Here is a 23,488-nt window from a genome sequence, read left to right as displayed (position 1 = left end):
TTTTTTTTTTTTAAACTTTGGTTGGAGGGATTTTTCCACTATAAGACGAGCAGATTGATATAAAACAGTGAAACGTCCCAGTGCGGGTTATATTAAATATAAACACTCTTGGAATGTGGCTCATCCAATCGAATTAGAGGACCGGAACTAAGCTTTATAATACTGAAATTTAAATGTTTCACTGAAGTATGATAAAACCTTTTTGTTTTCATTTCTTGCTGCACCAGTGTAGAGAGAATGAACCCATGCGAGAAATGCACAGGATGGCTATAACTTCTGTAACTTCAATAAAATAAAATAAAATTTAAAAAAACCCTGCATAACAGATATGTATGGTTTGTTTATACTCATACCTGGAGTCGATAATGCAATTAATAAATAATAAATAATAATAATAAAAAAAATAGGATGTTTGACCAAGCTTGTGTAGTACAAATATCAAAATTTGTTTAATCTTCACACCATATAAAGCATCATTTCAATATTAAACATTTATACATGGTTTAACATGTATACTGTACATATTAATCATAATGAAACCAAAATAGCTGTAAGTTAATAAAAAGTGAGAATCTGTAGTGAGTGTTCATCGATTAGCTCCCAAAACAGGACAGGACCAAGTGCGTAATTAATTATACGACCACGGCAAGGTTTTAAGATGTAGAACTACATTAGAAACGAATTTTGACCCTGAGGCGGTAATTGGTGGATTATAAAGGCCGCTGCTTTGGCTTGGTCTCTGACAGGAACACGGACTCCGACAAGGAGGGACTGAAGAACCTTGAGGGTTGACTGGTGGATCAGCTTGTTCTAAACGAAGGACGCAATCGACCTTCTGCCCTTCCCGATTCCTCCAGCGAATCCTGCTTATCCGTGCCCCTCTTTCTCTTCTTATTCACCGCGGTCGGTTCGTCATCTGCGTTCTCTTCGTCTGAAAGGAAGTCCGTATTGGAGCGGAGAACCATTCCTCCACTTTCGTCGATCGTCAGAGCGTCTTCGTCATCCTCGGTGCTTCCTTGACTCTCATAGCGAGACTGTACATCTGTATGATGCCTGTTTTTGGTGTGGTGGGTGTCCACTAGCCATTCTCGTACCTCGTCCTCGGTTAGTCCTACTTCCCTGCCGAGGGCTTCACAGTCTTCTCTTGGAGGAATTTCTGAATCAGCCTCATTTCGTGACTCGAAGAAGGCCCACAGAACCTGAGATTGAAACTCGCTTAGTACCGGAGGTCCTGAGGAGAAGCTTGGACGAGTCTTGGTAATTTTGACAAGATCAGCAGGTGAGGGGTTGCATTTTGCAGGACTGGATTTGCCATCATGTGAACTCTGAAGGTCCTGAGTTGCCGAGGCTTTATTTGCATCAGAACGTCGCCTTTTGGAATTTTCCCCTACACTCACCCCTTTGGCTTTGCTCTGCTGCTCGTCACGACACACTATGCTGTCCTCCATTCCATCCCACACTCTGTTATCCTCCTGTTTTAAACCCACCTGACTGATCACATCTGCTGTACAGGGTGTCATCTGTGATACCTCTTGGTCACAAGGCTCCTCTTTGATTTCAATTTTCACCTTCACTCCTTCTCCATCAACAGTCGTGTTCGTTTCTAAACGTATCGGAGATGCACTGGAGACTCCTGTAGCTGCCGACTGACTTTGGGAATCACTTGAGCCGAGTCCTTGAGCATGCTGCGCTGAGCAGAGACCAAGGACTGGCACAGCTTGCTGCAAAATTTGTTGAGGGCCGTCTGGGGTTGGACTTTGAGTTTGGAGCCCATTCACAATAAAAGGCATTAGCACTTGAGGCTGGGGTATTAGCTGAGTAGTTGAAGTCCCTAGTGGAGGAAAGACCGAGTTGACGATGGCGTGTGGAACAGAGTTCGGAGCTAATGTTAAGAGAGGGAGAACAGTAGACATTGCTTGGGCCGACACCACTGGAGCGGAAATCAACGACGAAGCGGGCTGCAGCGGGACCTTTTCCGCTTGCGTCACACAATGACCGGTCTTAGCACTAGCTAACGGTGTGGCGTTAGCCACTGTGGCGCCTGCCAGGTTTGCCACGACGATTCTGGTTTCGGTATTTGTTTTGGAATTGGTTGCGGTATTTCCAGCCTTCTTGGTACGACTCTGGTGCAACACGGACTTCAGATGGCTCTCCAAACCGAAGGAGTAAAAGTAAGAGACCTGGCACACATCACACTGGTACGGTTTGGTAGAGACATAAGGGTAAGCAGGGACAGGGCTTGAGGAATTGCTGTCGTTCCCTGCTCCTGTTCTCATCTTTTGCATATGAGTGGCTGAATTGAAATGTACGTGCAATGCTGACTTATCAGTAAAGTATTCCAGACAGGCGTGACACTTGAAAGGGGGGCCATCAGCGCCAGCGTTGCTTTCCTCGTCTTTGACAGAGACTTCTGTGTCACCATAGCTGCTTCTGCTGTTCCCTACCCCTGGTTCATCGCACGCATCATTTTCCGGGGAAGAACCATCCTGTTGAACTGCCATTAAAGGGGATGTGGTGCTTTCTGAGGAGTTCTGCTGGGATGTACCATCTCCTGATTTTTAAAAAATAAATAAATAATTAAACAAAACCCAATACCACAAACGATCTACATAAGCATGAATAGTAAATGATATCCATGTGTGAACGTTCCGTGATAGACAAATGAGGCTTAAACTTACTGATATTTTGTGCAGTGGATTCTCCGACTCTGCTGCTGGAACGATTTGTGTAAGGTGCCTTGAAGAGCAAAAGGGAGTGAGGAAAGGAGGGGGGGAATAATCGATGGAATAGTTTGAGGAACTCTCAAATGCACACCATGTAACTCAAATGGAACTAATCGGTCAAGAAAAACACGAGGTCGACGCAGCATACAACTACTGCAAGTTTACTTTGCCCAAAATAATTTATTCATTCGTGTACATTTTTTTCCCCCCCAAACTACTGATGCTACTTCTCAGACGACTAAAGCAGTATCGTAACAAGTGGACTCGTCTTCTTGGTATAAAATCTAAAATACTCACAGTGATGAGTAAGTTAGTGAGACACGCTGGATGCACGCTGTGTTTTTTAGTCAGGTGCAAAGAGAGAGCATCGTTGTCCTTTTGATGGCTTTGACACAAGGGGCACAGGCGTGCTTCTGGTATGGTTTCTTCCGGTTTCTCCTAAAGTCCAAAAAACAAAAACACAATTATCCAATAAAATCTTTACCCATTTCACCAATCAGCTATTGTTTAGGTCCTGCAAAAAGAGCTCTGACCCAACGAGGCAGGGACACTACAAGAACACTGAAGGTGTGCTGTGGTATCTGACACCAAGATGTTAGCACTTTTGGTAGGTACTAACCGCTGCATACCAGGAACACCCTACAAGACATGCTGTTTTGGAGATGCTCCGACCCAGTTCTCCAACAAACTCGGCTGTAGTTATAGTGAGATCATGTGATGCTTTAATTGCACACAGATGGAGGACTTTCAACTATTTGTGACTTCTGATGCCAGCTGGTTGCACCAGAACTAATTCAGAGGTTTCGCAGCAAACCAGAGCAGCGAACACACACTGATTTGTACCGATTTCCAGCCTCCACTTCAACATTATGGGCGATTTTGTGTAGATTTAATGAGATTAAACAGTACAATCCCAAGTCCATTTCAGGTTGTAACAATACAAAATGTAGAAAATATGAAGGGGGGTGAATACTTAAGCAATGCTCTGTAGTTAAATTGCTCCTATTATGGTTTTTCAAGATATGACCTTTCATGTAGTGTGTTATAGAGCTGTTTGTCAATGTAAAAAGTCTACACAGTTTCAAAAATCAAAACGCACGACAAACGGAGTTATCGACTCCCAAAAAAAAAGGAACCGATTCTGAACAGCTGAGTCGAGTCGTTAGTAATTTCCAGATTTTACTTCCTGTACTAACCTATGCAGGTTTGTAACAAAAAGCCCCGCCTCTGGTCTTCAATCAGCTTATGATTATGATAATGGGCATTCCCTTTTTGAAACACGCTGCCAATGGTAGACCAATCACAACAGACTGGGACATCTGACCAATCAGGGCAGAGTATGCTCTCCGAAAGGAGGAGTTTAGAATGAATCCTTTACAACGGATCATTGAAGGAGTCGTTTTGACACTGGGGGGAAAAAGGTAATGCTGCAATTTAAATTATGAGTACATTAAAGTGTTTTTGACCTCGGATGCGTGTAAATCTTTTGTACGAGACCTTTAAAACAAATTAGACACGTTTCAAAACCATAATAGGTGCGCTTTAAATGTTTCATACACTATATGGCCAAAGGGTTCTGGACACCTGACCATTACACCCATATATACTTTTGAAAAAACGTCTCATACCAGATTTAGTCTCGCTTTGCTGTTCTAATACCCTCCACTCTTCTGCAAAGGCTTTCCACTAGATTTTAGGGCATTAGTGAGCATTAGTGAGGTCAGGCAGTGATGTCGGGCAAAAACTATGGCAGCATGGTTTTATGTCATTAATAGCTTAATATCTGAATTTTTAGATGTTAACTTGGGATGTGAAGTTCACACACCGTAAAATAATTATTTCTTCACGAGTTGAGATCTGTGGCCTTAGGATGCATGATCTGATGTTCTCGCTGGCAGGCAATTTAATGACAGCTGAAGACTACGGCTGCCCCAAGAGGGCATGCATTGATATTTTTATTTCTTTGCTGTTTTCTCGTGATCACGACTTCATTTTCTCATGATGAAATTGTATCACGACACAATCTTGCACCTGGTGAATGGGACCTATAATATATAGAGGTTCAAACCTGTAGAAATGAAATAGAAAATCATTTTATATCTATCCATCCATCTATCCATCCATCCATCCATCTATCCGCCTAGATAGATAGATACTGCCTCCCTCATTTCCATGTTGTACACAAAAGTTAAAAAAAAAAAAAACAAAACAAAAAAAAACAACAAAACAAAACAAAAAAAAACCCACGCATAAATATGGAAATAAATACTTGCGGGGAAAGTAAATATAAAAGTAAACAAACAAATAAATGGAAAAAATAAATCGAAGAATAAATAAGCAAAAGTTAAAAGAATAAAAATAAATACAGAAAATAATAAATGAAGGGGAAAAAATGTTATACAAAAATACATTCATGATTAAATTTAATAAATTTATTCGTTTTATCAAGTCGTTTGTTCTTTTATTTATTTTCCTATTCTATCTATCTTTATTTTCTGCAGGTTTGGTCGTCCATACTATTATTCCCCTCTTTACAAGATATAATATAAACTTCAGGTGTCTCGAGAACGTGTCTGAAGTATCAGCTCAAAATACCCTACAGATCATTTACTATCTACTACACCATGCTGTAAATGCCCCCTTTTTTGTCTGGAAGCAAAAGCACGCTGTTTTCGTGTCTGTCCCTTTAAATGCAAATGAGCTGCTGCGTCTCCGCCCCTTTCCGGAAGAGAGCTATGCCGTTACTCTCATGCTTCGGATACTACAGCAACAACAAATCTTCTTGTAGGTTTTTTTTTTCTTCTCCCAGCCATTTTGCAACGATGGATGAGCAACACACAAAAAAACAAATACTGTAGCGTGTTATACAGACAGTAAGCGTTTTGGGGTTAAAAATAAAGGTGACATCTCTCTCTCTCTGGTCTCCGTGAATACAGTCAGAGACCATGATGTTAGCCTCATTGACCGTGGATTCTGTTAACAAGCTGATTCGGAAAGGCAAAAACATTCACAAAATAAAAGTGCCATACTTACGGCTTCTGGATCACGAACAGTTGGTATAGCTCCATGCTTAAGAATCAAGTTTTTAGCAAATCCTGCTTTGTATTGACCCTCGTTTATAAAGCAGTCTGGTGTGAAGTGATTCGCACAAACATACACGAATTTAGCTATTTTGGGGGGCGCATTCCCTTCAAAAATAAAACTGATCCACTGCGTCTTCAGTGGCTCTGATGCCGGGAGTAGATGAAGACTCTTATGCTCATTCTTACAGACAACAGCAGAACACTTACAACGCTTACGAAGCCGAGACATTCCTCTCATCACTTCAGCCGCTCCAGCACGGAGAACATGGCGGATTGTGTGCGGCTCACTCAGGGGAGGAGCTATGCTAATAAGGCGGAGTACTTCAGCAGTCCGTGACGTCACGAGCCTTCACAACACTCACAAGTGACAAAGTTTGCAGATCAGGCAGCGGGACATCTCCCCTTCTGAATTCCCAGGGCTAAATGGAGACATGATAGATAGCAGTGCAGGTCCTAATCCCTGTCTATTTGAATCAATAGGGATATAAAAGTCCTCTGGACTTCGTACCGCATCATCGTATAGACGCAAACTGCTTTCACGAGCAAGTCTGACGTCCACACTTCCTCCAATTCTCACAGCTCTCCAGAATAAACGCAGACTCTTACACTACTGAAACAAACACCTCCGACCCATCTGAACGCCTCGCTCGTCTACTACATCTGCAGGAAAGCACCACGTGCCGTCATGAATAATTAAGAGACAGCATCTTCTCGTAGGATAAGAACATGCAGGCTCATGAATAATTATGAGACACGGACAAGTCATCGAAGTACTATAGTACGTTGCCACGTCACTGCTTGGTGACGTGCGACAGGATGAGATTTTAAACCAGGAAAACGAAAATAGCGGGGAAAAAAGCTCAACATTAACCAGCGTTCTCCTACAATTAAAATGAACAGATGCTAAGATTGTCTTTTATGACGTGCGATACGGGCACTTCTGTTAAAAGCTCAGAAAATGTAGTTCAGTGTTTCATCACGCTTTAATGCCCCTGGCTCTACTAGTCGTAATTTAGTTTTGACTAGGCAAAATTCCAATTCCAGATATCTGCAATTCCGTCTCGTCATAATCGAGATGAAAGATATCTACCACATAATTATGACTAGTCATAGTATACGCTGAAGATATCTAGTGTTATTTTGACTGGTCCTATACTTCCATTGACTTACAATGGAAAATATTTTCTGATATCTACAAATGAGTTCCGACTAGTAGAAACTAATTAAATTAATTGTACCATGCGTAATTCTAATTAGAGATCTCTAATTGAATTTTCACTAGTACAAATTCGAGATTTCCCAGTTTGGTCTTTGACTAGACTTACCTTAAATCTGAATGATCTGAAATTCCTCATCATTAAAGATATCCAAAAAATACATTTTAGATATCTGAAACTAACATAGCTAATCGAAATACAACTGTAGATATCTTGAACTCAATTTATTATTAGTCAAATCTTATTTAAAAAGACATTTATAATGTGATTATCGATATCTCAAATGGATCTCTGACTAGGGCGGTCTTTATTCATATAGATCTGTAAACGTCATCCTGACTAGGACAAATCTCGATAGACAGATCTTGAATTAACATTCCGACTAGTTGAAATTACTTTATAGATATCTAGATTGTGTATTCAAATCACCTTTTTGCTAAGCCCCACCAATCCTTTCCTAACGAATCAGTTAGTGCAGTTCGGACAACGTTAAGACAAATTAAAACCTATATACCAAATTAAATATGCCTATTAATCTGAGAACAGAATGTGCAACAAACTATGGGCCTACATAATGTTATTAAATCAGGATAGAAAAATGCTTGAAGAAATACGCATCTACAAATTCTTTGAGTTGAGAAAAAGCCATTGAAAATTGCCCCACATGTCAAGTTCATCAATCCATAAAAAAAAACAAAAAACATTTCTATGTTTACGGTCCACGTTTTGTATCACACGACAGTATATTCTTATGCGCCTTTAAAATATCTGAGAAACAGCGAGTCCAAGAAGCCAAAAGGTTCGAGACAGCAGCCGCCATGGTTTCCGAATCCCACTCACGTCATTAGAAAACAAATTTTACTAGCACAAAACTCAATTCAGATATTTTCAGGTGTCATTTTGACTAGGTCCCCATTACAAGAGAGAGGTTTCCGCTTCACAAGTATCCTACACTAAAGTGAAGGTCGTCAATCACTGACAGACACGGAAGCTTTTTCAGCTTCAGTTAGTCCCTGATCAAAGTAAAAAACAAATTTAGTCTTCTGTATTTGCAGACTTGGATTGGTGTAATGATTGGCAATGCCCCTATATGCTACATTAAAACGTGCCTAATTTTGTTTTAGAGGTCTCATTCAATAGGTTTACGTGCATCCAAGGTCAAAAAACACTTAAATTTCCCTCATCATTTACATTGCAGCAACACCTCTTTTCTCAGTGTCGCAAACAATTCGCTCAAGGGTCCGTTCACTCTAAACTCCTCCTTTTAGAGAGCCGACATTGCTCCGATTGGTCAGATGTCCCAGTCTGATTGGTCTACTGCTTACGGCGTGTGTATGGGAAAGGAAATGCCCATTACCATAAATGGTAAATTCAGCTCAGTAATAATGTCATCGGGAGAGATCCTCTAGGTGGTTTGGCAATACTGGACAGCGGTCACGTCCGAAATCGGGTACTGTAACAGCATCTACTGCGCGACCGTTGAAACGGTACGTACTAATCGGTATGTGTGTGCAGTATGACTACAATCCTGGACATATTACGTCCGCCATGTTGGCATCGTCATGTGACCTTCGACGTCGTCAAACACAAAAATCTTAAAAGGGCCACCAGATTAAAGCAACCGCAGTAATGGCAAAATCCACACCAGGAAAGTTAACTGAATTAGTAACTTAATGTGGGCGGGGTTAACCAGCTGAGGTAAATTCGTTACTGTTAGCTTGGCCAGCTAAGGCATGATGGAGATCACAAGAAAAAGAAAAGAAAAAAAAAAAGGATTCAAACGTTTTCTTGCTTAAACCCTCAACAACTTGATTTATTCCGGTGTTGTTAACCACGTCCTGTTTAACCATAGTGTAATACTATTAAAAAAAAATAATAATAAAAAAAACCCCCGACGCAGTTTTTATCTTCTTAGCTCGTCCGCACCAGTCCTGTTGCATTATGGGATTGTTTGACTCGCGTACGGTCCATGGGTTGCATACTGCAAAATATCACCGGAAGCGACACGCCATCCGGTTACTCCTCATCTACTGAGAACTCGGACATACTACCCCTCTGGCGTACGGAAATGATAGATGACGAGAAGTATAGATAAAAATTTAATACAGCAAATTGGGAGGCATTTAAATATATAAGTGATGTAAAAATGCAGTTGTTAAAAGGTTAGTGAAGAAATAGAGGAATTTAACGAGAAGATATGTAACAAAAGTACTGCTGAAGTTATCTGCAAAACAAAAAGGATCAAAAAGGAAGAAAATAGTGCCATGGTGGACAAATTTACACAGTCAAGCAACTAAAAATAGGAATAAGGAATTGAGAACACAGAAGAACACATACATTTGTGAACTATATTTTATATTTTAAAAAAGAAGCACAAGCTGAAGTAAGGAGAGTAATAAAACAACAGCCACAAAAAAAAAAGGATAATTGGGAGAATTTTTTGTGAAACATATGGGAAGGAAACATTAGTCAAGTATGGGGTATGATTAGGAAGATGGGGGAGGGGGGAATAGAAAAAAAAAGTTATAGTTTACCACTAATTAGTGTTGGAGAAAGAATAGCAATGAAAAACGCTGAGAAGGCAGAAATGCTAGCTGAAGTGTTTGTAAAGGGCATAGCAATAATAACAACATCAGAGGACTAGAAAGAACAAAGTAGGAAAGAAAATAGACATAATGGTGAAAGAAAGGTCTTCTAATAATACTCTAGATGTGGAATTTTCATTAGTTGAACTGAAGAGCGCTATAGGAGGAGCCAATCAAACATCTCCTGGTAAAGACGAGGTGTATTATAATATGATTAAAAATCTATCAGACACATCTTTGAATATTATACTGCATCTGTATTATAAGAGTATGGAAGACAGGGAGACTCCCAACATCGCGGAAGCATGGTGTAACTGTACCAATTGAGAAACCAGGCAAAGATTGATCAAATGCTGCAGATGATACGCCCAAAATTATGCAAAAATCACGGAACGAATGATTGTGTATAGACTAAATTATGTGATAGAAAAAGAAAGGAATTTCATCACCATACCAGAGTGTTTTTTTTTTTTTGTTTGTTTTTTTTTTAAGAGCGTAGCACAATAGATGCCATTATATGCTTGGAAGGTCATATTTGAAAAGCACAGGTGATGGGGAAGTCTGGGAAATTACTAACGACTCGTTTCAGCTGTTCAGAATCGGTTCCTTCTTCTGGGAGTCAATAACTCCGTTTGTCATGCGCTTTGATTTGTGAAACTTCGCAGAGGTTTGACATTCACAAACAGCTCTAGGACACACTACGTGAAAGGTCATATTTGAAAAAACACAAATAGGTGCACTTTAAGAAGTTTAGCAGGAGTTGAATAGGGTGCAAGGCAAAGATCTTTAAAGAGAATATATTGTGCATTGATCAGGTTTGCATTAGACTATGGAAGCATGGAGTATAGTTCAGTATCAGCAACACTAAAGAAATTGAAGCAGTGCAGGTACGGTCTCTAAGAATTTGTCGTGGTGCATTAAGAACATCTCCAATACCTGCGTTGAAGGTGGAGATGGGAGAAATGTCTCTCGGTTCATAGACTGAAATTAACAACGGCACATTGGGTCAACGTGAAAGGACATAATACGAAACATTCCGTTAAAAGAGTGTTGGGAATATGGGGACAAGAGTCAAAAGTTTATGGCTAGTAAATATGCCTAGAGTTGATGTCACACTTAAATTTCAGGTCACACACCCCGCTGGTAACAAAAGTGAGTACACCCTTAAGTAAAAGTGTCCAAATTGGGCCCAATTAACCAATTTCCCTCCCCGGTGTCATGTGACTTGTTAGTCTTACAAGGTCTCAGGTGTGAATGGGGAGCAGGTGTGTTGTCAGCGGTTTAGACATTAATGGCTGTGTGTTGAATTATTTTGAGGGGACAGCAAATTTACACTCTTATACAAGCTGTACACTCACTTCTTTACATTGTAGCAAAGTGTCATTTCTTCAGTGTTGTCAAATTAAAAGATATAATCAAATATTTACAAAAATGTGAGGGGTGTACTCACTTTTGTGAGATATGTGTATATAAATAAAAAATTCCAAATTTCTAAGTAAGCAGAAAAAAAAAAAAAAAAAAAAAAAAAAAAAAACGATTTCAGTATTTACTACAGAACTAATAGCCATTATATTAGCCCTTCAATGGCTTGAAGTTAAACTAATGAAACTGGATTATATATGAACTGTAATCAAGGAGACACAGCTGAGCGTGTAATACTACATCGTAAGGCGTATGGAGAAGAAAGAGGAAAGATTGTAAAGTAAAACTCACATTACAAATTTACTTTCAAAAATATACAGAGTATTATTTGAAAATATTAAAAACAACCGGTTTAGATTAGATGAATATTCAAACTGGATAGTAGAATGTAAGTTATAAAAACTACACATTAACCAATCCACACACACATTGGTCAATGCTGCACACTCCTGTCCGGTAGGTGGCGGTAATGCACCATTTTAGCTGGTTTGCAACCGCCATGAAACACCAGAAGAAGAAGAAAAAGAAGAGGAGGAGGAAGAAGAATCCGATAGCAATACATCGGAAGATTAACCTGAACCACAATCGCAAGCACGACGAGAACAGGACGTTTAGCAGAAGTATTTAAAGACAATAAATGTGAGTTAGCCGCTTAGCAGAGGCCTACAGCTGTGCACGTGCACTAAAATACTCATTTGGAGCACTCGGTAAAAAATAAATACACAAATAATTAATCATACTTACAGGTTGTGATCCAGAGGCGCAAGATGATCCAAATAAAGTGGGTACAGCCCCATTTTTAATGAATACCCGTTTCGCGAATCCCGCTTTGACTTCAGCTAGATTTGAGAAGCACTCGTCAGTGAAGTGACGGGAACACAAGCGAAGGTCGGAGTTGAACTGCTTTGGTGTCGTTTCAAAAATGAACTCTAACCACTGACGCTTTACATCCTCGTCTTTTGGGAGGCCATGCAAAGTGCTTTTGCTTTTGCAGCGCAGAAAACAACGTCTTCTAGACATGGCCACAACAGGAACCGAACTCTTTCAGGACGCAACTGCTGTACTGTAGTGTTTGAGGGCGGGACAAAGTGCACGCTGTTCGCGAGCAGCCAATGAAAACCAGAGGCGGGGTCTTTAAAAAAAAAAAAAAAATGTAGAATAGTACAGGAAGTAAGTCTGGAATTATACTGATGACTCGGATCAGTTGTTCAGAATCAGTTCTTTCTTTTGGGAGTCAATAACTCCACCTTCGTGAAGTTGGCCCGTTGTGCCGTAAAAATTTTCGTTTGTGCTGCTTCCGTTTTTGGAGATATTAAAAGAATATTTATAGGTCATTGTAAGACCCCCCCCATGCTCCAAATTCACCCCAAATAGTCCCAATCGTTTGTGCTCCGTTTGTGCCGATAAAAGCTTCGTTTTTGTTTAAAAAAAAATAAATAATAATACAATTGAAGTAACACGGTAAAATCCAAACGCCAAAACAAATCACATTAAATACTCGAATTCACTTAATTACAGTGACGTGCGGTGAGGTTCGTGGCTGGGGAGGCACTGACTCTTTCAAAGTCAGATTATAAATATATGAATTCAACAGAGTAGCATAAATTCAACAGGCTGCTTGCACACTGACTACTGGTTATGTTTGAGATCTCATATCAGCATTCTTTACACACACACACACACACACACACACACACACACATATAGGTAAGGTCCATATTTGGCCAGAGAAGAAGGTTAAATTTATAGCGGCTCAGAGAGAGCGTGTTTGCTCTGCACCCTCCGTGTGTTCTTAATTTGCCATCACAATTCCACAATTCATGCTCATTCAATACAAATGAAAGTATATATACAGTCCACAACAACAACAAAAAAAAGACAAATGTAGTTTTATTCTTTAAAATAACTTCATTTTTTTCTTATCTTGTTTGATATAATTTTTAGATTTATTATTTAAAAAAAAGGGCTGGTCTTTTATTTTTGTCATGGACTGTACACGCCGTGTATGCATGGTCTTACCTTTACTTGTATCTTGTAAATGAAGTCCATTCGCCTATCCTTCTGGACAAACAGCTCTATGACTTTGGTGTAAAAGTCCTCTTTATCTTCTTTTAGTTTTAAAAGTCTCTCTGTCTCAATAGAGATCATTGCTAGGGATGAAAGCCGCCCTTGGTCGGTCCGATTCCGACTGTATGTTTTCAGTCTTTTCAAAGCAGAGAAGGACCGTTCCACGGACACTGCTGTAGCCGGTATAGTGAGCACCAGCTGAAGTAACTTTGTCGCCTCAGGAACAGTCTTCATCAGATCCTTCTGGGCCAAAAAGCTGAGAAGCTGTCCAGGAGATTTGCATTCATTCCTCACCGTTTGTGAGCTATAAAGTCCGATGAGATCAGCCTTCAGTCTAACAAAGTCAAAGTACCTAGCATATTTTGACAGGCTCTGTATTTTGGTGTCATCAAAATGGTGTGACATTTCCTCAAATTTTGTACAATCAACCAAACCAAAGAAAGCTAGCTCACCGAAATGATCAAACCTAGCTTTCAGTTGAACACTGATATCGTCCAGAACATTATGAAACATTCGTTTCCTCTCATCTCTGACTGACTGTTTACTTTGGACACTATCCGTCAGGCCAAGTGTGGCGCATTTCCGCTCAAATCGCTCATAGAAACTGTCAAACTCCTGTCTCTGGCGTTCCACGACTCCAATCGTGTCGCGGATTCGTGCGCGACACAATCCGATGTCCATCACCTTGCTCTGCAGCGCTCTAAAGAGTGCGTCCGTTTCACTGAAAATGTCCTCGTATGCCATAATGAAAAAGCACGTTGACGCTTTTGCCAGCCATTGATCATATCCAGTGGCCATCATTAGCGTATCATTATCCCAACTATCTGGATTTTCACTCATAATCTGGAATACAGCACGCAGATCAGATTGGTGCATGCTTATTGTCTGCAACAGCCTAGAAGTTGAGCTCCATCTCGTGGGCGCTGCTCTTGGTGAACGTCGCTTCACGACATCATCCAGTAGATGTGTGGCCTTCGTGGACTTCCGGAAAAATGTCCGTAGTCCCTCGACGGTTTTAAAAAAAGTTCTAGTCTGAGGCATGCATTTCGCTGAATGCATGAGCACCAGGTTCAATTTGTGTGCATAACAGTGGGTAAAAAAGGCTTCAGGCACCTTTTCTTTAATCTTAGCCTGCACCCCATTGAGCTCTGATGCCATCACAGCAGCTCCATCATAAGTCTGAGCTACCAGCTTTTCCACACACTTGTATTTCTCCAACACTCCCAAGATGTATTCAGCTATAGCAGCTTCTCGTCTGTCATTACTCACGTCATCAAATCCCAAAAACGCCTCCCTCACGTCACAGGCCACTTCACTTATAGCCACATAACGCAAGATGACAGAGATCTGGGCTTTGTCTGTGACATCCGTTGTCTCGTCTACTTCTACAGCAACAAATAGGGCTGCATTAATCTCCTTTTTTATATCACTTCTAATCACATCACTTATTACGTGAAGTAAATCGTTCTGAATTCTGTCTGATGAGCCAGAAAACACACCGGATGTCTCCAAATGTCTAGCTAACCCATCATCTTTCTCAGCAAAAGCATGTAATAGTTCTACGTAGTTGCTACGAGTAGGAGAGCTCGTGCTCTCATCGTTAGCACCAAATGCTAATTGTTGTTTGGCTAGGAAGCAAGTTGCGTTAATGAGGTGTTTTAAAACCTCTCGGTTTTCCTTTACCTTAGCATTGTGGGCGCTAATGTTCAGTCTCCGCTGTTCGCTCAAAGCCAAATCTCGCCTCGTGCCTCCAAAAGTTTTTAAAGCAATTTGGCTTTGAATGTGAGAAGTTGAACTTTCATGTCTGCTCAGGCTTCTTGGGATATTTTTCAAGTCACAGAATCCCGTTGTAGTCCAGACGTTGTCACTGGTTGTGAACAAAAGGCAGGGAAAGCAGAAAAGGCGGTTTCTCGAAGCACAGCCACACAGCCAATCTTTTCTGGTGTACCACTCGGTGTGAAAAGAGCGGGTTATCTTCTGTCCCGTCGTTTGAAGCAAATCTTTTAGCTCCGGCGTCGGTCTTCCATTATTTATCACTTCCAGTTTTGACTGAAAGTCCAGTTTTGAGAAATGTTTTAGCTTATCTATATAATCTTCCATTTTTGCAGTCAGGGTAAAAAAAAATATAATAATAATAGTAATAATAATAGTAATAAATAAACGGACTGACTTTCTCTACTTGGCTTTTTTTTTTTTAACGCAGCATATTACCCACAATGCAATTTGTCTAATACATGAAGAAGAATTGCAGGACAAGCCCGTATGCTCACACGCGCCCCCTTCAGTGAGGCAGAGGTACTGGCCGCCTCCCCTCCTGCTTTTTCACCACGGCATTATGTCAGATCAGAAAGACTTAAAGTTATATACATACGTGAAATACATGACCTAGACTATGGAATGTGAGGACATATGATAAAAGTGGGTACAAACATTATATTGGTGGCATACAGAGAGATCAATTGCACGTGCTCAAGTTGAGAAAAAAAAAAAAAAGAGCAGCTCAACCTAGTTTGTGAGGGAGGGGGGGGGGGGGACATTGGAATGATTGGAATGATACAGTAATTAAATTTCTATCACAGATCAGTGGACAAATATTTATTTATTTTTAATCATTATCATTTTTTACATATCATGATGACACAGGGGCCCGCACGTCACTGCTTAATTGTTACGTATCCGCTGTGTGTTTTCATCTTTTAAAGGGACACAGTGGATCACAGGATGTGTGAAATGTAACATGAACTCCAAGGTAAGTGTGTGCGTGCATATATATATATCACACACACACACACACACACACACACACACACACACACACACACACACACCGAACCGTATGACGCAATGAATTAAGCCAAAATTATTTTACTTGTGAAGTTGAATTATTGTGTACTACCTTTAAAAACTTAAAAACACTTAATACTGACAAGCCACTATATGTCTTCAAACAAAGACATGAGGGCAAACACCATCAAGCCCGACTTCCAGAAAAGCAGAGACGACTTCTCCAAGCAGGAGTAGGAAAACGAGGGTGTGTGGCCTACAACAAAAATACTCGAATCTGTGAAAGTAAATTTAAACAATGTAATCAGTCTTTTGGGTATAACACAGCATGTGGGCACATTTTGGTTTTTTTCCCTGACATTCCGGTCACTCCACTTCTCAGGTCGTCATACATCTCCCAGACACATGGAGACCTCCTGCAGTAGGCCACATAGTGTCCAAGAGCATCCTGGGTTAAGCCTCCTCTGAAAGCAATGACTGCCCTTAAAGTAAATCTCTCTCCTTGGAGCATCAGATTGGAGGGATATTCACACAAAGAAAATTAAAAAGTCCAGCAATCTTTTGGTCTGGGGGAAAGAGACCCTAGCTCAGAATCAGTGTCATCACTACTGCCACTTGTTTCATGATCACTTTCATAAATAAACCCTAAAGCAGTCCGGACGATGTGTCTGTTCAATTTAACAAACGTATATAGAGCCTTTGCAGTGATATTGTTTTCTAGCTGCTCACTAAGCTCTGTCCAGATGCTCTGATTAGGAGTAGCTATGTTGCTATGTGAACAGAGGACTGTGAAAATGGAATCCCAGTCCACTGCTGGTGTCTTGGGCATCTGGCATAAGCAAAACATAATTACCCACTGAAATAATCCTGACTCCAAAAATGTCACACAGTATAAACTTGTTTTCATGTATTACTGTATTTGCCAGAATACAAGGAAAATATAATATAGTAATAATATAAGGATATTATATCTTATATTAGGACCAATGTGGTAATGTTGACCCCTAGATGCACAGTGTATTCAGAAAACTAACATGGGTACCATGTGCAGCTGTAATTAGCATTTCATAGCTCCATTAGCCATATTAGTATTAGCAATGAGATTTCTGTTCAATAAACATTGACCATCTTAGCGCTCTTGAATGTTGTACCATTATGATTAAAGTTAACTAATAATATTCTAACTGACCGTGTTAACATTGTACTTACACTGGCCAGAATTTTGATTTAGTAACTATATCATACTACCTATACTAACAACACTAATTTCCACAAAAGCATCTTGAACTGAAGTGCCACTTACACCTAGTGGTGGCAGTGAAGTGTAACAGATGATTCTCCTTGTAAATAAATGGAAAGTTCAATCCCGAGAGACCAGCGAATGAAGTAAAGATAACTGTTTATTGAACAAATGAGGATATGATTTGTCTTGACAGTCTTCGGCAATTCGACTCTAAAAGAGTGCTCACACCGAGGAAATTTGCGCCTATAAATCAATGTCTAATGTTTTAAAAACGGAAGCAGCACAAACGGAGCACAAACGATTGAGACTATTTGGGGTGAATTTGGAGTGGGGGGGGGGGGGGGGGGGGGGAGTGAGTGACCTCAGAATGACCTATAAATATTCTTTTAATATCTCCAAAACGGAAGCGGCACAAACCTAAACTTTTGAAATAATTAAAATAAAAACGTTTTTTTTTTTTTTTTTTTTTTTTTTTAAATGCATTTTGTTTGTTATGGCAAAAGGTCAAAGTCGGCCAGAATGCACGCAAGGTGCTGAAGAACAAAGATGTCGCTGTCAAAATCAAAAACGTAAGGTGGATGAGGAACACAGACTGTTTCAAGAAAGATGGACTACCCAGTATTTTTTCTTGTGGAGTTTAATAGAAATCCTACCTGCCTGATATGCAACGAAAAAAGTTACAGTTTTAAAAGGAATATAATATCATTATTGGACTAATCACGGAGAGCAGTACGAGAAGAATGAGGGAGATGAGAGGGCAACACGAGCCATGCGGCTACAGAGAGGATTTATATCTCAGCAAAGTATTTTTCATAAAGACAAAAAGGATGTTGGTACTGCAGTCGAGGCAAGTTATGTGGCGAGTGAATTAATCGCCAAAGCCGGAAAAGCCATTCACTTAAGGCCCGTTTCTGAAGGACTGCGTGATGAAAGTTGCAGATACTTTATGTCCAGGAAAAAAAAAGACTAACACGGTGGCGGAGCGGATCAGCGAGTCATTTATGATCGGTCACGTGATAAAGTTAAAGCTTTCACTGCATACTATGTGGCGCTTCATGAAAGCACCGATAAAACTGACAATGCTCAGCTCGCGATTTTCAGAAGGCGTATAATGCGAAGTTCGAAGCGACAGAAGAGTTGCTAAGTTTGTGTCCAATGCACGACCGCACCACATCCGAAGATATTTTGAAAACGTGAAAGCCAGAAATCTCCATAAAACTGAGATTGTGGAAATGTCAGCTTTCTGTAAAACACCTTAGCCATTTCCCATCATGCAGATCTCTTGTGGAGGAGGGCACATCATTCAGTGGTGATAAAGATACATCTGCTATTGACAACCTACTGCAGGAATTTGATGAGCGCTTTGCTGATTTCAAGGCACACCGTGACACTTTCCAGCTGTTTGCAGACTCCTCCTCAGTCGATGTGGAGAGTGTCCAAAGTGTCTTGCAAATGGAACTTCTTGACTTGCAGTGTAACAGTGAACTAAAAAGTAAATTCAGGGAGGCGCAGGGAAAAACAGAACTCATTGGACAATTTCTGAGACACTTACCTCCATCCTTCCCAGAACTGTTAAAAATGTTCAATCGGTTAACTTGCCTTTTTGGAAGCACATATCTGTGTGAAAAACTTTTCTCAACAATGAACTTTAATAAATGCAAGTACAGGTGCAGGATTACTGACGCCCATCTCGAAGCTATACTTAGGGTTTCGACTACAACCTCCATCAGGGCAAATCTATCTCAACTGTGTGAGAAGAAGTGCTGTCAGGTGTCTGGCAAGAATTAAAACAAAACAAAAATGTGTGTGTGAGAACTATTACATTTATATTAAAATTGGTACCAAGTTATTGTTATGGTTATGTTTACTTCTAAATTTGTTTAATAAAATATGTTGGTAATGGTAATAAAAAATATAAAAAAGTACATTTTAAGAATATTGCACTTTCTTGGAGTACTTTAATGCTCTTGCGGCCCACCTCTGAGATGACAGTACCAAAAGTGGCCCCAGGGCAATTTGACTTTGAGACCCCTGGTGTAAAGCTTGGTATACAGTGGATAAATTTGACATCAATAACAAAATAAAAGAAGATTCCTTTAAAATAATGTATATAATATATCCAGTAAAACATGTGCTGGAGCACTTTAAACTAAATACTAAAATGTTGATTACTCTTGCAACTTTTGTAAAGGTGACAAAGAAACCATTTATCACTCATTTTTCCATTGCATATACACATACACACATTCTGGATTGATGGGACATTGTAGAACATTTTAATTAACAACAACTTGAATCTTGCTTTACAGCTTAGTGGATTGGAAATATTGATGACACACTTCAATGACTGTGGAACTGAAAGATAAAACATATCTTCTAAATGAAATGTTTGATTTTTAATGGGAAAGTTTTCCTAGAATGAAATGGTCTGATTCTAATCCAAATTTCTTTCACTTTAAAAATGATTTCAAGCATTATTGTAACGCTTTAACTCCTTCATGCATAGGATCCACACTTCTTATTTAAGCTTTAGAAAATATGAGCTGTAAATCACCTCAGTCGCTTGAGAGCATAACTGTAAATTAACGTAAACCTCTGTAGCTCTCGACAATTTGTTCTTCTCAAACTATACCAACTTTCTACATAAAATAAATAAATATATATAATATTTTATTGGACGTCTAAAATGTTCTTCAATATTATATATTTTAGACCTAAAAAATAAAAAATTTGACATTGGAAAATGCAATTACATTTTTTAAAAACGATTATTAATTCAGGCATACTGATATTTAACCCCCCCCCCCCCCGTCCCCGTGGACAATCCATTTACTTTTTAACATCAGTAATATTTAACCAGAATCAAAATATTCGAATTCATATCTCATGCGATTTTAAGTTAAAAAAAAAATAGATAAAAATAATTATATATATATATAAATAAAAGAATCTGGATATTCATATAAATTTCTGCATGAAAGGGTTAAATAAATGTAAAAGTAAAAAGGCTTTTAGAGCTTAAAACATTGTAAACAAATAAGATAATATTACAAGTATTATTTCCCGCTTTATTTTATTTTTATTGTATTGTACTCTGGCATCTGCTACTCTATATCTCTATATTTTTTTTTTTTTTTTTTTTACATTTGAATGAATATTTTCATGGTTAATAAATAAATAAAAATAAATAAAAACTTGAAGCTCGCAGAAATATTTGATGTGTTGACGTAATTTCCACTGAAACAGGAAGTCAGGGCGGGACATATCGAGTGACCCCGCCCCCTTTTAAAATAGCCAATAGCGTTTAGTTTCTCCTCACAGACCGGGAAGCCGTACTGGACAGTTAGTATTACGGATGCGAGCGCGAGCAATAACGATAATTATCACATGAAATACTCACTCGTGTCGGAAGCGGTGACCCTACAGTGTATAGAGTAGGAACGGCTGTCTCTGCCAGCTGAAGGTAGCTCGCAAACCCTGCGGCGAACATCCCAAAATTGATGAAGGAGTCCTCGGAAAAATGCCGGTCACAAAGCCGTGAACTGACGCAAATACTTCCTTCCTCAAACGGCATGAACTCCAGCCATTTCATTCTTAACCACCGTACAGTTGGAAAACGGAACAAAATACGCGCGTTTGAACAGCCAAGGATACATTTACGCCCCATGCTCGTGGATCTGATTTCTCTCACTGCACAAGGTGATGTTTATAATATCGGGGGCGGGACGATTCAGATTCTACAGCGTGTTTGATTGGACAGAAAATCCGACGTGAAGCTGAAGTGCAGAATGGAAGTCATTAAAAACTGTCGAGACTGTAAAATTCGAATGCATACATCTCCGAAATACGAGTTCTCTCACTGTTTTGGAGCACACTAGCTTATAAACAACCTTAAGGCCATAACATTCATACTAAAAGCCACACAACTTTAGAGGACATCCCATCATCTATTCAGACATGGAGACTACTTGTTATCGCACAGCCTGTTATAGAAATGGGATCAGTTCATACAGTGTGACGTCTAATAAATGTTAAAATACCGCTTGTCTAGAAAACTAGGGTCTACGTACGGTCATGAACTGTACTACATGGGTGTGGGACTTTTATTTTGACACGACGTCACGGTACGGAAGTGCTTTTCGCTTCGAAGGGGCTGTTAATAAAGCGACGTTATCAATATTAAAAGCCGTTATTTGGGATTAAATCCAGTAAGAGATAGAGATGAATTTTTACAGAGTATAAGAAGTAAGTGCATGTTGACACTTCTATCTCGCCGCTGTGGCATAATCTAAATAAGTATCTACCGTTAGACAGATAGCATTAGGCTGGAGCAGAGTGCTAGTAGACCGTCAGAAGACACTTGGTTAGGAGAATGTGTGCGTGTTCTTTAAGGGTATAACGGTGAATGAAATGAAGGTTTACCTGTCGAGTCCTGCTCGGTGCTGGGAACTCTAGATGTACGGCTATGGTGGGGACAGCGTTAGGTTTAAGAATGAGCCTTTTGCCGAAGCCCATCATTTTCTGCCGATAATTAGTGAAACATTCCTCTGTGAAATGAGCGCTGCAGATCCTTATACGATCCAGATTTTTTAATTGAGGCACCGTGCGGTTTTTGTAAATGAAATCGATCCACTTCTGCCGTATCTCCGGATCCTTTGGAATATAATGCAGTGATGCCCCAGAGCCTGCATAACATCCCCGACACATGCAGTCCGTCATTCTGTCAACTTCAGTTTTCTACGTTGCTACCGTGAACAGGTTTCCTATACCCTCCTGTAATGCCCTGTATTTGCATATCGGAACATGATTGGCTTTTATGTTCTTTTGACGCAATAACGCTTTCCTGTCACGTGTTCAATCCTAACGCCCCGTTTCTTAGCAACCCGTTTCTTAACAAAAGTCGCACACTGACCATTCAAATAAATCGCCCGAATTATGTTTTTATTAGTATTTATTTATTTTAAACACAATTTCACAATGAATGTACGTTTATATATAGTTTGGAATTTAAAAATTTCCCCATTTACTCTTCGGTATTGCTGTGTAAACAATAGAAAGCCACACTTCCGGTATGACGCGTACATGAGGTCAGAGTTCATTCACGAAATGAACCCAAACTGTAGATAAATTAACAACGGATGTAATAAATGTGAAGTACACAAGGTGCACAATCTAATTATTTCACACACTATTTAGGGAGGACGAAACTATTTGTAACGCAGCCCGTGTGCACGCGCTCAGGCATTAGGCAGGAAGCGTTTCTGCTTATGTCGAAAGAATACGAGTATGACCGCCTTTCAACCGCATCTTTGTATATAAAAAATACCATAAGTGCATTTTTAAAAGCTTTAATAAGGGAAATAAATAGAATAAAGCTGCGTTTGTGGTGTTAACACAGTCTGTAGCTAACATAACCTCGCCGACCTGTTTACTCTGAAATGACAGTGCACAGCTACATCGCCCCTTACGGTAACGCGTTTTCTTTGCTCGCTTGGAGAACCGTAAAGTGCTTTCAGCTTCAGTAAACACACCACCGAACCCTAAAGAAGCTGTCCGACCATCAGAAGGTGTTAAGAGTTTATCATTATATTTTATATTCATACACGCAGATAGCTTGGATGTTATAGTAGCATTATTCCGTAAGTATTTTGTACGCGTGTGTGGTTTTACCTACAATTTTATTGTGACCTATTAGAAAATTCATCCAGCAACTTCAACTACAGGTGGCATGTTTCAGTAGGATTATGATCAAGGATTAGGTTTATTATTCATTCCAGGTTTATTATTAATCTCCTCCCTCCAAAGTCTACCTCATAATCTTTTTAAAACCGCCACTTTTGCATGGCTGTGAGAAGAAGGGAGGGGAGTGGGACACATACCTCATTTGAAAGGGTGGAAAAATCCTCCGGACTTGGTACCGCATCATTGTTTAGACGCAAACTCCGTTCATGAACGAGGCCGAAGTCCACTTTTCTCCAGTTCTCGTAGCTCTGCCGAGAGAAATGCTTGCTACACACAAACAGTTTCGATGCGTCGGTAGTTGATGGCCAACCAACAGCCCGCAGCCAGAGTCTAGCCCTGGCAGCATCGCGGGGAAAGCTATGCAACCCGCTGGAACTCCTGCACCACCCAAACAAACACCTGCGACCCATGATCGCGCCTCTCAGCTACTACTTCTGTCTAGGAAACCACACGTGCCGGCATGAATAATTAAGAGAGCACGCGCGTCTTCTCATAGGATAAGAACACGCAGGCTCATGAATAATTATAAGACACCGACGCGTCAGCGAGTACACTGCCACGTCACTGCCTGTGACGTAGACACGATGTAGATTTTAAAACCGGAAGACGAAAATAGCGGGGC

General features: G+C 40.0%; 1 protein-coding gene across 5 annotated transcripts; it reads right to left on the bottom strand.

Moving 5' to 3' along the window:
- Window positions 1–422: 422 nt before the first annotated feature.
- LOC108256427 (zinc finger homeobox 2) lies at window positions 423–23,391 on the bottom strand. Of its 5 annotated transcripts, none has more exons than XM_053674733.1 (4): window positions 23,004–23,391; window positions 3,021–3,161; window positions 2,679–2,736; window positions 423–2,551 (listed from the first exon to the last, which is right to left on the bottom strand). In XM_053674733.1, exons 1-4 carry the CDS (start codon window positions 23,274–23,276, stop codon window positions 801–803), a joined length of 2,223 nt encoding a protein of 740 aa, XP_053530708.1. In that variant the 5' UTR covers window positions 23,277–23,391; the 3' UTR covers window positions 423–800. The 5 variants fall into 5 exon arrangements, with proteins under 5 accessions (XP_053530708.1, XP_053530705.1, XP_053530709.1 ...); XM_053674730.1 differs by lacking the exon at window positions 23,004–23,391 and adding an exon at window positions 21,547–21,992; XM_053674734.1 differs by lacking the exon at window positions 23,004–23,391 and adding an exon at window positions 20,525–20,958.
- Window positions 23,392–23,488: the final 97 nt, after the last annotated feature.

This window comes from Ictalurus punctatus, chromosome 23 (assembly GCF_001660625.3).
Source record: "Ictalurus punctatus breed USDA103 chromosome 23, Coco_2.0, whole genome shotgun sequence".
Taxonomy (NCBI): Eukaryota; Metazoa; Chordata; class Actinopteri; order Siluriformes; family Ictaluridae; genus Ictalurus; species Ictalurus punctatus.
This window is presented reverse-complemented; position numbering and strand designations above follow the sequence as displayed.

Coding starts and splice junctions, on each gene's coding strand:
- LOC108256427 (XM_053674730.1), bottom strand. CDS start 21,843: ATGACGGACTGCATGTGTCGGGGATGTTATGCAGGCTCTGGGGCATCA. Junction 3,162..21,546: donor CACCGAGCAGGACTCGACAG/GTAAACCTTCAT, acceptor TTTGGACTTTAG/GAGAAACCGGAAGAAACCAT. Junction 2,552..2,678: donor ATCCACTGCACAAAATATCA/GTAAGTTTAAGC, acceptor TTTAAAAATCAG/GAGATGGTACATCCCAGCAG.